The sequence below is a fragment of the Hordeum vulgare genome, chromosome 3H, assembly GCF_904849725.1.
Source record: "Hordeum vulgare subsp. vulgare chromosome 3H, MorexV3_pseudomolecules_assembly, whole genome shotgun sequence".
NCBI classification, from domain to species: Eukaryota; Viridiplantae; Streptophyta; class Magnoliopsida; order Poales; family Poaceae; genus Hordeum; species Hordeum vulgare.
Genome location: NC_058520.1, coordinates 92037380 through 92053064, shown reverse-complemented (window position 1 = coordinate 92053064; position 15685 = coordinate 92037380). Strand labels below are relative to the sequence as shown.

The window sequence follows — 15685 nt, the reverse complement described above, 5'->3', positions numbered from 1 at the left end:
ATCCAAAGCGCCACATTGTTCTTTCAGGGAAAAGAAACATTGTGGGAGTGGAGGACAAGACAGACATGTCAGAAGATTATAATATATTTGCTGAAATTCCGCCCTTCAAAGTGAACACCGACCCAAGCATTAAGTTAAATGATGAGGATGCTCCATGGATACGGCACAATCGTAAGCAAGCAGGGACACAAGGGAAGAAATGATGTGTAATAATTTATTGTACCAAACTTTGTTGAATGGATCATGTGAATTATATTACCCGTGATGTGTTTGGTGTCCATTTTCGAATGATTCGAGATACCACTGATGATACATGAAATTTGGAGTGATTTAGTCATACTCCTGCCTAGGCGTATAATATGCATACTCGTAGTCTTCATAGCCGCTGTCGTCGTTGTACTGGTAGTCGTCGCCTTCTAAGTTGCCGCCGTCATCGTCGCTGCTGTCGTCGCTGTCGTCGGGCGGCGCTCGTGGCTCGAACTGAGGGTAGCGCAGGCGGGGGATATCGCCGGCCGTGATGTAGTCCATGACGCTCTGCAGAGTCCGGCCGTACCACCATAGCCGACGGCCGGCCTCGTGGAAGTTCCCAGGAGGCAGACCGTCCTCCTCATACCTGGCGAGCGCCCTCTCACGCCGATTGATGAAGAAGGCGTCCCAAGTATGCTGGTTATCGGGATGCCAGCGGGGATTCATCCGCTGCTCCGGCGTGAGGTCGAGGTAGTAGTGGTTCGTGATGGCCGCCCGGCGCGCAGTACCCTGAGGGACGGGAGGGACCGGCACGCCGCCGGCGCTTAGGCTCCAGCCGGTGGGGACGCGGTAGCCCGGTGGACAAGGGTAGTTCGAGGCGCAAAGCTCCTCCACCTGCTGGTAGGTTAGAGTGGGTGCGGTGGAAGCCATGAGAGAGTGATGAGAGATTGTAGAGATGTGATAATGCTGGCCAAGCCGGGCTACATATATGTAGTGAGAAATGGCGGGAAAAATGGGAGCGGGAAGACAGGAGGCGGGAAGAAAGTGGCGGGAAGAAAGAGGCGGGAAGACAGGGAAGAAATGGCGGGAAGAAGAGGAATCCAGAGCTGGTCATCTAACCTTTAGTCCCGGCTGGTTGGTGCAACCGGGACTAAATGTGGTTTTTGTGTCATCTAAGAAAACTGTCGGTGGGATAAGGATGTTTGAATTGAATTAGTTTTATTTTTCTGAATTTTTTGATATATTATTTGTATTTTTAACATTTTGAATTGAATTAGTTTTATTTTTCTTAATTTTTTGATATAATTTTTGTGTTTTTAACATATTGAATTGAATTAGTTTTATTTTTCTGAATTTTTTGATATATTATTTGTATTTTTAAGATATTGAAAAAGAAAAGTATTTTGAAAAATACCTTTAGTCGCGGTTGGCCAGACCAACCGCGACTAAAGGTCGTTGCGCGCGGGAACGAAAAAACCCTTTAGTCGCGGTTGGTTTAGCCAACCGCGACTAAAGGTTACCTTTAGTCGCGGGTCGCCTCCCCAACCGCGACTAAAGGGGGGGGCTATAAATACAAGGGCCTGCCGCCGTCTTCTCCGATTCTCGTCTTCTCCGATTCTCTGCCGCGCGCGCCGAAGGCCTGCCGCCGTCGCCCTCGCCCTCGACGCCGCCCGCCCTCGCCCTCGCCCTCAACGCCGCCCTCGCCGCCCGCCGTCGCCCTCGCCCTCGACGCCGCCCTCGCCGCCCGCCGTCGCCCTTGCCCACGTACGCCGCCCGCCGTCGCGCGCCGTCGCCCCTCGCCCTCGCCGCCGGCCGTCTCTTGTCCGAATTGCACTATGAATCTTGCACCGTCAATAATAGTTTTCCTTTAAAAGTTGGATACTTGATTCACATATAAGTTTTACTCCCTTAAATATAAGATTCACATATAAGTTTATATCACTAGTATTACTCCCTCCGTTCCTAAATATAAGTTTTTTTTTATAGATTTCGTTAGATGAGTATATACGAAGCAAAATGAGTGAATCTACGTTCTAAAGTATGTCTATGCACATCCATATGTAGTTTTTTAATGAAACCTTTAAAATGACTTGTATTTAGAAACGGAGGAAGTACTATAGAAATCCGGGTCTTTTTTATATATAGTGATGGTTATATGTCTCACGACGATGAAGGCCGGATACTTGAGATCTTTTTGTTATATATAACGTGTGTACGAGCTCTCGTGTTCGGTTAAGTTTATACCATATTTGCAACAAGTGAAATAATCCCTCTGTTCACAAATATAAGATGTTTACCTTGCAAGTTTGGAGCTTTGTTAGGAATACAGTGATATCCTAACCCATCAGAATTTAAGCTCTACCGCGACACCCTCTCCCACCCCTTCCTCGCCCCCTCCTTTTGCCACCGCCCTTTCGCCACCGCCACCGCCACCGCACCCCTTCTTCACTTAATTAATTTGTTTTTACTACATGTTTTCAGGACTGACATAATGGCGGACGATAGAGCTGACCCGATTATGGACAACTATGATCCGGACGGTGAAGCACATATGTTCGGCATCATAAACGGCGATATTCTATATGTGCCGACCGGACAAGATCAAGAAGATAATATCTCTTCTTATCTGAACCTTGACGGTGAAGATGAAGGGCGCCGTCAGCAAGATGATGCCGAACAAACGTCGATAAACGACGATCTTCAAATGGAAGTAGCAACCACCTCCGGCGCCGAGGTATATATATACATTGAGCCTCTGGTGATACAAACTAACTGATTTGAATAAATATGTGTGTACTAACGCGCGCGACTCTCTTTCTTATTTTAGCCCTCGGCCAGATCGTCGAAACAATCGAGTACGTCGTCAAAGCGTGGCGCAACCAAGACTATGCACGTGAACTTCGTAGGCAGGCATTCATGTTGAAGGAGAAGAAAGAGCGGGCGGAGAACCAGGAGAACAAAGCCTTGGAGGAGGCCGAGAAAACGGAATTAGAAAGTAAAAAAAGCGGGAAACGAGTTGCCCAGCTCGGGGAACAAAGTAAACAATCGATTGCCCCGCTTATAGTGAAAGCCGCCGGTCCGGATGACCCCGATATCATAGCAGCTGCGGCAGCACATGGATTGACTGTAACGAGTGCCAGAGAACAAGCGGCCAACTTAGGTATTACTCTTCGTGAAATGTTAGGCCTTGATGAGGCGCCAGTGAAGGAGGTAGTAATTACATATGTGAAGAATGGGCCTCTCGTCGAGCCTGCGCAGGAAGAGGATCTACCTCCACAAATGAAAGGTCTGCTGAAATGGTACAAGGGTTACATAAAAAAATAAAAACGCCAAAGATTATATTTATGCGGAAGTTAGATATGAGCATCACTTCAAACATTACTATGTACAAATTCATCTGAGTGAATTGTTCCAGCTTTTCAATCTGCGCGAGCTCGACAAATCTATCATCAGTTGCTACGTTCTGTAAGTGATTTATTTATACCCCATCTCGTTCATATTGCCTGCACTATATATATGTCGTAACTATATTGTTGTGTCCGCTATTATACATGCAGAATGAAGATTAAGGAATGCAGAGTAAGGAACATCCATGATGTTGGGTTCATTGACCCACACATCGTTAATGGATATGTGTTGGAGCATCACCCCGCCGACATGGAGGCAGACCTGTGGCAGTTTCTTACAAAGCAGGAACTCAAAAGTGATATTCTATTTCCTTACCATTTTGGGTGAGTGTTTCTGTCTTGAGCACATTCTCTTTTGTTTACTCCATGCATGGTATGTGGCCGGCTACTCGATGAGTTATGCATGACGTACTGTGCATGTATCGTGTCCGCAGGTTCCACTGGATTCTGCTAGTAATTAAAGTTGACACCTCAGAATGTCTCGTCCACGACTCTCTGAATATGGATCCAAAGCTTTGGGGCGGCATGAGAAGAATGCTGCAGAAGTAATTATTTTCATTCATTTGCGCTCTATATCGATCGACCTATTTCGTTCATTTCCTAATATCAAGTAACTAATAACTCTCTTGTTCATTTAATTTTCTTTGCCTCGTAGGGTTTGGAGACGGTTCGTAGATACAAAGGTCGGTGAATTCAAAAAAGAGCTAGAATTCAAAAGGTCAAAGGCTAAGAATGGTGGGGATATTCAGCCAGCGGGGACCAATCTATGTGGATACTATGTCTGTGAGATGATCCGGAGATACACCTCTGAGCGGGTTCCGAGTGATACCAATGCTGAGCGGAATAACCTCCGGGTGATGCTTAGTCCAGAAGCTCGCTTCCGACCACTTCAAGAGGAACTAGCTGGATGGTTCAGGAGGGAAGTCCTCCATCGTAAAGGAGAACACCATTACGAGGACGTAGAACTTTATATGCATTAAATTATGTATGGAAACTTGTTCAAAATTGTATATGGTCATCCGATGATATTGAATATATATTGTATATTCCTCTTGAATTCTTTTTGGTTCTAATTTCAAATTTGTTTGAAATTGTACATTCATATGCATGTATGTAGTACCGTAGAATATGTGAAACTCCTTCAAATTTAAAATAAAGCATAAAAGAAATAAAACAATACAAATTAAACAGAAAACAGGTTTAGGGGGGGGGCTAAACCCTGTGGCGGCCTTTAGTCGCGGTTGGCCAGAAAAACCGCGACTAAAGGTCCTCCGCCCCGACGGCCGCCTGGCGCCCACGTGGACGGGCCTTTAGTTGCGGTTCTTAAGCAACCGCGACTAAAGGGGGGGGCCTTTAGTCGCGCCTATTTGGTCGCGGTTGCGCAACCGCGACTAATGGCAGTTGCGAACCGCGACCAAAGGCCCTTTTTCCACCAGTGATATATTTTAGTTTTAGATACATCCATTTTTATCCATTTATGCCAGAAGTGATTTCGAACGGATGGAGTATGAGTGTCTGGGAGTTATTAAAGTGCGCCTCGAGTATACCAAGAAATTATATAAAAAAAGGTCATGTTGCATTACGTGTGAAAACTAACCTCCGAAAAACAAAGTGCACCTACTATGACCAGGTTGCGAAATGTAGGTAACACAATCTGCCAATACCAGAAATCATTTAGATTCAGAGGAATACAGAAAATATCAGAGTGCATGCTTTTGGGATACACCAGCCATGGATACAGGTTCAGCTGAGAAAATAACTACCAAGCAAGCAAATAAAGCAAGAAAAAGTATGGCAACTATTCGTACATGATAGTCACTCTAGATTTATAGAAGCATTTTTCAAAAGGCTCCAACTTCTGAAGGCTCGCTTACAGAAAGTCTATCATGGTCCTTTGTTCTGAGACCCTGCAGCATTTCCGCTCCTACTCCCGAAGGATAAACATGAGTACACAGGCATAGAATCGCCATGCGTGCTATCGCTTGGCACCAGTATATGTTTCGCGCCAGGAGTGAGCTTCACCGGTCCTGATCTCTTCTGCACACTGCGACAACTAGACGAAGCATTGCAATTGTCAGGAACAGCTCTCGTCGTTTGGTTCTCTGTATTTCTGGACGGAAGGGCTGTATCTCTTGTGCTGTTGGAAACTTCTTGAACTACCCGGCCTGGATGGCTGAGCGTATAACTCACAGAGTTAAGAGGGCAAACTGACGACCTTGCTGAATGCCCAACATGTTGCCGAGGCAAATTGGTATGGAACACTGAAGGTGGTGTCCTATGCTGTCCGGTCATAGGCAAAAATGGTGCAGCAGCCGTTTCTTCCACAGCGATAGGATCAGAGAAATAACGCCAAGGACGCGGCCTATTCTGATGGAAGACTGCACTGCTATGATTGGGAAGAGGTGAACACCCCAATAGAAAAGTCTGGTTGGTCCGCGAGTTTGAAAAATCCCCATACCTGTTTTCATATGGCAATTGATCTCCAGAAAATAAATTTGCTGCAGGAAACGGTTGACTGGAACCATGTGGAGTCCTGTACCCAAAATGTGCCTGACTTGTGCTTGCATGATATGTTGAAGCTTGAGTTGCACTGGTAGAATTTACTGCAACATTGGGGAAACTTTCAGCTTGCAAAGAGAAAAAAGGCTGTCCTTGTGGCAATAACACATTTGTCTTAAGATACTCATTGGTGGAAGTACCTGTATATTTCTGTGCAGTCTCAGCAAACGGTTCACCTCTGGTTGCGCAAATTGTAAGATCTTTACCCATCAAACGAACTGTCTGTCCCGTAGAAGGACTGCACTGGTGCTGCACGTTCAACTCAGAACTAGAATATAACTCCTTGCTGCGAAACACATTACATTCACGAGAAAGCTGGGAGCCAACATTATTCAGATTGCTGGAGAACCAAGTCTTGTGCTGCTGAAATGAGTCCTGAAATGTATGGTCTGGCAATGCACAAGGAGATGTACTCGTAGTCATGGTATCTTTTACTGAAACATTACTGTAACCACGACGAGTCTCGCGGTGTTCTCTTAAGTTCAATGGAGAACCAACAGCAACTATGTCAGAAATAATGATTCGCTCACCATCCAAAAATGTGCCTGCCGATCTTGAACTCTTTATTTTATCAAGGTCAGCAACAGGTGGTTGGCTTTCCGGTCCCTGTGAACCAAAAGACAAATTCATCAAGTTTTCTCCACCAGCAATCAATTCAGCATCAGAACTTAAAGTTTCATCATGTGGATGCTCAAGATTGGGCACCTCTAAATTTGAATCATAGGTGCTGTCCACATCAATACATTCTGGTGGTGTCATATTCAGATCAATGAATGGAGCAGACATCTCTCTGTTACTAGGCTCAGCAGAGTCCAGATTATCGCAATGCTTATTTGTATCTTTAGTCTTACTAAAGGCTTCCTTGGGCATGTCAGAACTACTACTTTCGGCAGTTACCCATTTGTCTCCTTCAATAGACGCGGATGATGATGATGATGATGATGATGATGATGATGATGATGATGATGATGATGATGATGATGATGATGACGACGAGGATGACAGTGAAGCCATAACACCCGAGAGCAGTTTGCAGAGAGTTTGTCGTTTGGGTAGCTCACAACTCTGCATCTTACTCCCAATTACACCATCTGCTTCTGAGAATTTGACACGCTTCACTGATTTGCAGCATAGTTCTATTACTTCATTGCCTTCTGAATTGACATGTTTCTCATTGGCCATTTTGACAGATGTGTGCTCTGTGTACTTCAGAATGCCCTGCCTAGGGAGAGATTTTCCTAGAACTCGTAATTTTCCCACTTTGCAAGCTTTACTGTTGTCAATGCACTCAGCCTTCTTTGCATTGTTGATCTTCCCCTTCTTCCTTCTCCCAGATATATTTTCTCCCTCTATTCTGTGATATTGTGAAGACTTAAGTTTCTGTGATGTGGAAGCATCCAGTCCATCAGGTAAATTTGGATTCTCAAGCCCCTCCTACAAAATTAAGCAGCATTATTTGAAACCGTATATAACTGTAAGTGGGTCCAGATGCCAGTCTACAGGTTGGGCCATGTAAAAGTAACAACCAGGTGAAACACAAAACTTTAGTAGAATAATCCAGTATTATGCAAAAATATTTACAGCCATAATCGCTATGCAGCTAATGTCATATTGTGAGGTAAAAACACATTTGACCCATAGAAAATATGTAAATAGACATTTATGCCAAAGTAACCTGTAAAAAATAAAAGAAAAAGAACATTTGGATCGGGATAGGCGTGAAAACACGTCGAACCCCAACTGACTATTTGTCATAGCACATTCATATTCATGTTATTATAAGTCGAGTACATATACAAAAAATTCTCCTACCCAAATGCATACTGGATGACGATCAAACTAAAATCAATATGCATTAAAGTCGATCAAAATTTATGCCCGCATAATGTGTGCAATATGTGATTTCCGGGCTTAAGTTTTATGTGCAAAATAACAAATTGCATGACATGATAAACTAACCTTAAGCAATATAAATATGTAAACTAAAGCATTTTGTAGTTGACCGCACACGTCGCAATAGTTTACGTATACATTATCCTACTCGCATCGAGATGCAAATACACAATAACAAATGGATGGATAACCATAATCTATTCACACACTAGCCTGTTAGATTTTAGTATGAACTCAAATAATGGACAAAATTCAAACATGAATGTAATGGCCAATTCCTAGTCAAGTGAAAAGCATAAAATAAACTTATTCTTGACCATTCAAATAAAAAATAATCAAACATACATATCCATTTCTAGACAAAGGTTTGGAAAATCAGTGGTTACTGTCGGTTCTATAGATTCCGACCATGGGTTCATCTATACCTTCCCAGCATCCCCAATTCCCCATCTCTCAAAAATATCTTCTATTTAGATAACCATTTGTAATACATGTTCCAAAGTACAAACATCATGTATAAGAAACTGAGAGAACAAAACGCACAAGAGTTGCCCCCATCTTTGACGGCTCTAAAGACGCACTTCCATTGGTCACTCCTGTGCAGCAATTATTTGATGGGCAAGGCACACCGAAAAGAAGCAAGGTGTGGCTCGCGTCCTATCATCTATCCAGGCGGGCATCACTGTGGTACCGACGTCTCAAGCATGCGCAGGCACACCTCCCTGGGGGAGTTCATAGGTTTTCTTAGTTTCTAAGTCCTGTTCGTTTGGATTCTGTTTAGGATATTTCCTTTTTGTTTAGGTTGTTCCTTGCTAGTTGAGTCGGTTCAAGACTTCTCTAAATTACTGCCAAGCGGTATAATAAAGTAGGGCAATTAGCATGTAATTAGGGATCAAAGAAATAATCATAGAAAAGGGAGGTTTACCGCCAGAACCGATCAATCCCCAATTGTCATGGCGGCCTAGCCCAGGTTCGAAACAGGCAATGCCAAAACCACCAGCAACGATCACTAGTACTCATCATTAAGGAGCAGCGCCGTTGCCAATCACACAGCTGAACACACTAGATAGTGGTCATTGCCCAATGCCTAGTGCAAAAGGAGATGTAATGGAAGAGCCTTTGGCTCATTGAATATGTATGAAGGATGCACAAATTCTCCACCCAAAAGGTGTCATTACCCAAGAGAGTGGGGAGAACAAGCGATTAAGAAATGACATGATCTCAAAGAGTTCTTGTGAGTGAGGGTGGGGGAGTTCAGGTTCGGCGCACCCTGAGGCGCCGTTATCATGGACGGGACGGGAAGGAGAGCGTGCGAGGGTGATGTGTAGGTTGAAGCTGGAGGGAGCCAGCAATCCTGACGATGGAGGGGGTGGCGAACGCAGCCGGCAGTTCTAGATTCGACAAGCGTTGAGTGCGGCATCGGCGCATCGCAGCCGATTACCTTCCCAGAGGTCGATGCAAAAGTGGAGGGGTAGGGTGTGTGGTGTGAGCCATAACGAGGTGCGGCCATAAGAGCATGGGGTGTTGCGTGGTGTGATGCGTGGAGGCGCCAGAGGTTGACATTCGGGATGGATTGAGCTTTAGGGAAGGTGCAGGGGGTGTGAGCAAGAGACGATGCGTGCAGCCATCACACAGCCATTGGATGGGCAGCATGCCAAGCGCGGGCTGTAAGTAGCCATCGGCAGATCATGGAGGCCTCGATTTGGATTAAAGTGAGAGAAGTCGCGAAGATGCGGTGGTTTCCTGCCACACCACAGCCAGCATCCAGCACGGCGATCTACACCTGCTGGGTAGCAGGCAAACATAGCCGGTCACAGCGGATCCAAGCAGCAACACATTTGCTGCCAACATAGACCACATAGCAACTCCATGCCGTGCCTGAGAGTCACTCTGTGCAGCGAACAGTGTCCCTGCCACCGCTGTCAATCGGCCAGCAGGGCATCGCGATGAGGTATCCTTCGGTTGCAGCAGGAAGGGTTGTGTCCGCCCGAGTGGCTCACATGGGAGCGATGCAGGGACTCACCCTCCTCAATTACAAATATTGTTGTAGAAGATAAGAATAACTATTAATTGAACAAAAAATAATGTTTTTTTAACAAGCTGCTCATAGAAGAATATAATTGAGTGATGAAAGTTAAAGATCAATTTCACAACATGATCCTTAGATATTGAAACAAGATGAATTACAAAATCTTAAAGGGTGCAACACATGATGAGCCTTCTATATATATATATGCATGTGATGGTCAACAATATTATGATAATTACCTCGATATTAAATGTTAATGCATTATGCCAGATAGAGAACTTCAGACACTATATATCATACGTGGAGACATAAAGTTTACATTCAAACATTACTTCAAACATCCGGCCTCAACCACACCCTCTTAAGACTTATATCCTATTAATCTGGTCAACTAGATATTTTTACTGGAATACTCCATAAAAGAGTACAAACAGCAGACCATGCGTCATGTCAAACATATGATGACAGCTCGACTTCGACATATTGGAAACTACCACCATCTACTGAACACAATTTCTATGCATGCTCAAAGGTGTCCTGAAACATTTCAACACCACCTATATATCAAGTGCTTAAATAGATTGACAGATTATATATTTGGTTTTAAGAAAAAATAGATAGTAATAAACATACAAGGTACTCCCTCCATTTACGAAAACCAAATAATCACAAAACACTTAGGCGCAGTGCATTAACTTCCACCTCGTTTCTTGCTTTTTGACATGAATAAAGTAATCAACCAATAAGAGACGTGAGGCGTGTATGTTTTTAATGACTTGAGGCGCAGTGGTCAATTCATTGCATGTAATGGTATTAATTAATAAATTAACACTAATTTCTCTCGTTTTTCTTTCCGTTTTGATCGTGGTGTAGTTATAAACCGAGACGGAGGAGTATGTAGTAATGAAGTTTCCTATCCAAGAGAAAAAAAAATGCAAAAGATATCGGTTTTGGTAAGTGCTTGCTCCACGTCCGTTTCCTATGATAAAGTCTAGTGTGTGGGTCCACACGGCTGAAATGTGCAGGAGGTACACAAGTACGCATGCAGCTCACAACCCACCGCGCATGGTGTGAGAAAAAGGAAACACGGTGACGATGTACCATGTACTATGAGATGTGGTACATATGCTGCAGTACCAGCTAGCCTGTCTCGTCTGCAGTCACCACTGGTTTATCTGGTCATCATAATCTAGCGGACTCATATCTATTATTGGTCTTAACAAAGTGTATGAACAGGTGCAGGTATACATCTCACCAAGTTCCCTAGAATCATCATACGAAATGTCATAAAGCCCCGAGTTTGAATGATCGGTCAGGGTTCACAAATTAAGCATGAAATAACAATGTGTATGCATACAAATAACTAGGTAGGAAATGTAATGATGCAACAGAATAAAACACAATAATAATCGTTCTAACTTTAGCACTTAGCCAGAAAATGATCGCGCACCTGCCCCGCAATTATCACGTATCCACACAACCTCGTAGACGAACTACCTAAGCCTGGTTCAGATTAGGAACTGGGTTCGGCACAGTCAATCCTTACATAAAATATCCTGCGAGGCGATGGGACGGCCCCCATGTAAAGGTAAAACTAATTGCTCCCCACAAATAGTAACCATATAAGTCAACCAAATCTAATACGGGGTACTAGATATTTTTTGATTCCTCGTCTCATGGACACGCAAAGCATTTACCCATTCCAAGCAGATCAAAATAAAATGAAACCAGGGTAAAAAAAAGCGTAGGAACAATAGTGGTAGTAGTAGTAGATGACATGATTGCATTGACAGACAGGCAGTGTTGGGTTTGGGCTGGGCTGGGCTGCATCACGTACCTTTGTGGCCGCGAAACTCCCCTCCGGATCTCGCCCTCCGCTGCACTCCGGCGCGACAGCCGCTGCCGCCTCCTCCCGCAGTCTCTTCTTCCGCTTCCTCTCCTTCTTGGCCCTCCTCACGATCGCGCACAGCGCCTCGTCGCCGTCGACCTCCGTTTGCGCGTTGCATCCGCTATCACCGGCGGGGGACACGTCCAAGGGGGGCGCCGAGGCGAAGAGGTCAGAGATGGACCTCTTCTTCGGAGGCTTCGCCTTCCCTGGCGACCTCCTCGGGGACGGCGCCACTGCCGCCGCCGACGCAGCAGCAGTAGCCATGGCGGAGGCCAACTCGTCCGCCCACCACCGAAACCTCGGCGCCTCTATAGCCGGGAGATGTTCGATGCCCAAGGGACGCCGACCCTCCGCCGCCGCCTCACCCCTCATGCTCGCCGCGTATCCCCTTCGGACAAATCGCAAATGGAGATCAGGAAAAAAAAACCGCATACACGACCACCATAAAGGCCGACGAGACGAGGCCGCGCACACTAACCTGATGGAGAACGCGGCGGCGGCCATGGATGCGACGTCGGCGTGCCCCCTCCGCGCAAATCTACCTGCGATTTCTCGAGTTTTTTTGGGAGGGGGGAGATGAGGAGGAGTAGACTGGAAGGAAGGAAGGAGAGGAAAGCGGCGGGCGTTGGAAAGGGAGGTCGTGTACTCCAGCATATATCTATCTAAAGGATGCAGCAATTACGATACGGAGTTAATACTTCGAGGCAAGGTTTTGATAGCATCGAGGCGAATAATCTACTCTTTCCCGCTCTCCCCACCTTTATTTTTGGTACCTCATTAATTATTCGATATTATATCTATTTAATGCCTTGCTGGCGCCAGTGTCGTGCGCGAGAGGCCCACGTCCCATTTACTACTGCGGACGGCGACAGGTGATGGACAGCGACTAAATTGTTTTTTCCTTTTATTCCTGTGGTTGGTGACGTGGCACAATCGTTCGCCGGACCGCATCATGTGATAGCGAGCGACTAGGTGCAAAATGTTGGGCGCACCATTCTCTGCCTAGAATACTCGCAAACTGCTGCGATCATCTAGATTTTTGTCTTAATTCAAATGCAATATTTTGCAAATGCTAGTACTCATGACTTTCTAACACATGATCAGTATTCTTTTGCGAAAGAGAAACATCTCACGACATTCTTTGTTGTTGCAAAAACAATCAACATCTGTAGAATGATGTTCTTCAGTGCGCTGGTACCTCACGAGACTACTCTTTGACATTTGGTGCTCATGACATTCTAATTGTCCAAGCAAAAAACGTGTGACGTGTGACCATTTTCTTCCAAAATTGAACGGTGTGTGTTTTGTTTTCCTAAGAAAGTTATATTTACATCTCCCTACCGAAAAAGTGTATGTCACGTAAAACTTGAGATGTGTGCTATTAAATAGCGATGAGAATATCGATGTTAGCAATCTCAATCAATAATAATGTTATCATTGCCATTTGTCGGTGCACTCGTTGTGTTCGAAGGCTACAATTCAATGATGGTGCTCATTTAAACGCGTATATGAGAAACTTGGCTAGATGCAATGGCAACATCGTCCATGGACATAGGAGCACCAGACTGCACAAATCAGTGATGGTGCTCATGTAAACACATGTACTCCCTCCGCTCTTAAATATAAGTTTTTTTGAGTTTTTACTAGTGTACTACATACGAATGTATATAGACATACTTAAGAGTGTAGATACATTCATTCTTCTTCGTATGTAGTCTTCTAGTGAAATTTGTATGTAGTCTTCTAGTGAAATTTCTAAAAAGACTTATATTGAGGAACGGATGGAGTATATGCTAGTTGGCTTGGTGCGGCTCATGTGTCCATGTACTCCATTACAGGAGATTATGGCCTGGTGAAATTGCTCATGACTTTCTAACTACGCACGCCAAAACCTGGTGCTGTTATTTCGAAGAAGCAAAGCAATACGATGAAAATGATTTTCTGGGAAAAAGATATTTACACCTCCCGTCCAGTGAAGTGTCGTGAGAAATTCCATGTTCTTGTACCATTATGTCTTTTATATGGAGCTGGAAGTGTCCAAGATTATGCATTGGCGTTAGTGCTCAGGTAAACATACATGGGACATTTTGCTAGGTGCATGTGCTGGCAAGTCACGCGAACACATGAGATTAGGGGACGCTATTGTTGCTCATGAAAGTTGGTGCATTTTGCTCATAGTTTTAAATAGCCGACTATAGCCTCGTTATAGACTTTTCAGCAGGGTGCCGCTAAATGATCTCATGTCCAAATAGGCCGCTATAGCTCCGTCATAGCTTATTTGGAGGTCCACCGGTATTTGACATAGCCCGCTATTTAAAACATTTTTGCTAGGTGAATGAGCACTACAAATATCCACATGTGACATTATAGTAGAATCTCGACATTCGTGCTTCTAACTTTCTAGTTGCACACATCAAAACTTTAGTTATTATTTGCAAGAAAGAATCTAGCAGAAAAACAACAAAAAAGATTGCACCATATATTTTAGCCATCATCGCACTTTTTTAACACTCATCATCCCACTTTCTTGAATGGAATAGCTTGTGCGAGAAGGTGTGTTTCAAATTCCACAATATATATAGAGAGAGATGAATGTAGTAGAATATTGAGCGATCAATTTATAGAGGGAAAGACAAACGAGCTTCAAGTTGTTCATGTTTTGTGTAAAGATGAATATATGTATACGGTACTTTTAAAAAGTTCGAAATATATGATGTTCGAAAACTCAACTTCGTTTTAATTAAAAAGACAACAATCCATTGCACGGTCAAAGTGAATGGAAAATTGAACGCAACTATGTCCTCTCCACCGAGATTTGCCGCAATGCAAGGGCCTCTATTAAATCCAAATTCATTGTATGGAGATCCAAAACCCGCCTTAATCATTCATGTGTGCATATATCGAATCAGCGAAGAATCCTCAACATCTATATATGTCCAATATTGATTGCCTCCAGTATCAAAGCAATGATATGCAGGATTTAAAGCGATCCAAACAATCTGCAAAAATTAAATCCGAATTATGTCATGAATGAATGCTCATGATTCTTTTAGATTTGTACCCATGTCAATATTGAAGAAAATCACATGTCGTAACTAGAGCACACCATGTCAACGCAACTATCTTGATCGAGTCGCATTGCCATCAATCCAAATGAATTACTTTTGCAGGTTTCAGAAAAGTAGGCAATCCACGAGACCACACCAAGCATATGATGTAAGTATTATAGCCAGGAAATATACTCCTTACGTCGTGAATTACATGTCACAAACATGGATAAAAATAGATGTGTCTACAACTAAAATATTTCTAGACGCGTCCATTTACGTGAAAGTAATTTAGGTAAGAGGGAGTATATAATTAAGGCAGGTCGCGGGGGTGTCATGAAAGGAGTGTAACTCTAAATAATCACACATACCATTCTTTCTATATTGTAGAATTTGGAAAATTACAATTACAAAGTGCTACCTCCGTCTCAGTTTACAAGTCCGGAACATGTATCTAGGTCGTCAATTTAACTAACTTAATGAAAGACATATATTACAAAAATATATCATTAGAAACTTTAGATGTTTTATTTTATATAAGTTAAATTAACGACCTAGATACACATGCATGTCTTCTAAACTGTAACGGAGGGAGTAGAAAAAGTCAAATGATTTTCATGAAGTTCTTTGTATTTAGTGGCTTAGCTGAGATGTGGTGAGGTGACCAATAAAGTGACTTCTTAGGGGATGTTATTTTATGAGGTGCAATTACCTATTTTATATCATTCCATGTTCCAAAATAACTGTAGAGTCAATAAAAAATAATGTATGATTTATGGGCTAGCTAGTTTTATTTAGTAATCATGGATTGTTCAAATCTAGTAGCATTATATTTGGACAGACGGACTTTTACATGCTAATTAATTAAGAAGATCAAACACAATTTCCCCACCGT

General features: G+C 43.6%; 1 protein-coding gene across 6 annotated transcripts; it reads right to left on the bottom strand.

Moving 5' to 3' along the window:
* Positions 1-5035: 5035 nt before the first annotated feature.
* LOC123443100 (serine-rich adhesin for platelets-like) lies at positions 5036-12407 on the bottom strand. 6 transcript variants are annotated; one of them, XM_045119360.1, is made up of 5 exons: positions 12222-12406; positions 11693-12131; positions 6639-7367; positions 6464-6539; positions 5036-6322 (listed from the first exon to the last, which is right to left on the bottom strand). In XM_045119360.1, the coding sequence occupies exons 1-5, from the start codon at positions 12395-12397 to the stop codon at positions 5259-5261; spliced, it is 2484 nt and encodes an 827-aa protein (XP_044975295.1). In that variant the 5' UTR covers positions 12398-12406; the 3' UTR covers positions 5036-5258. The 6 variants fall into 6 exon arrangements, with proteins under 6 accessions (XP_044975295.1, XP_044975291.1, XP_044975292.1 ...); XM_045119356.1 differs by having other exon boundaries at positions 5036-5757; positions 5833-7367; positions 12222-12407; XM_045119357.1 differs by having other exon boundaries at positions 5036-5977; positions 6074-7367; positions 12222-12407.
* Positions 12408-15685: the final 3278 nt, after the last annotated feature.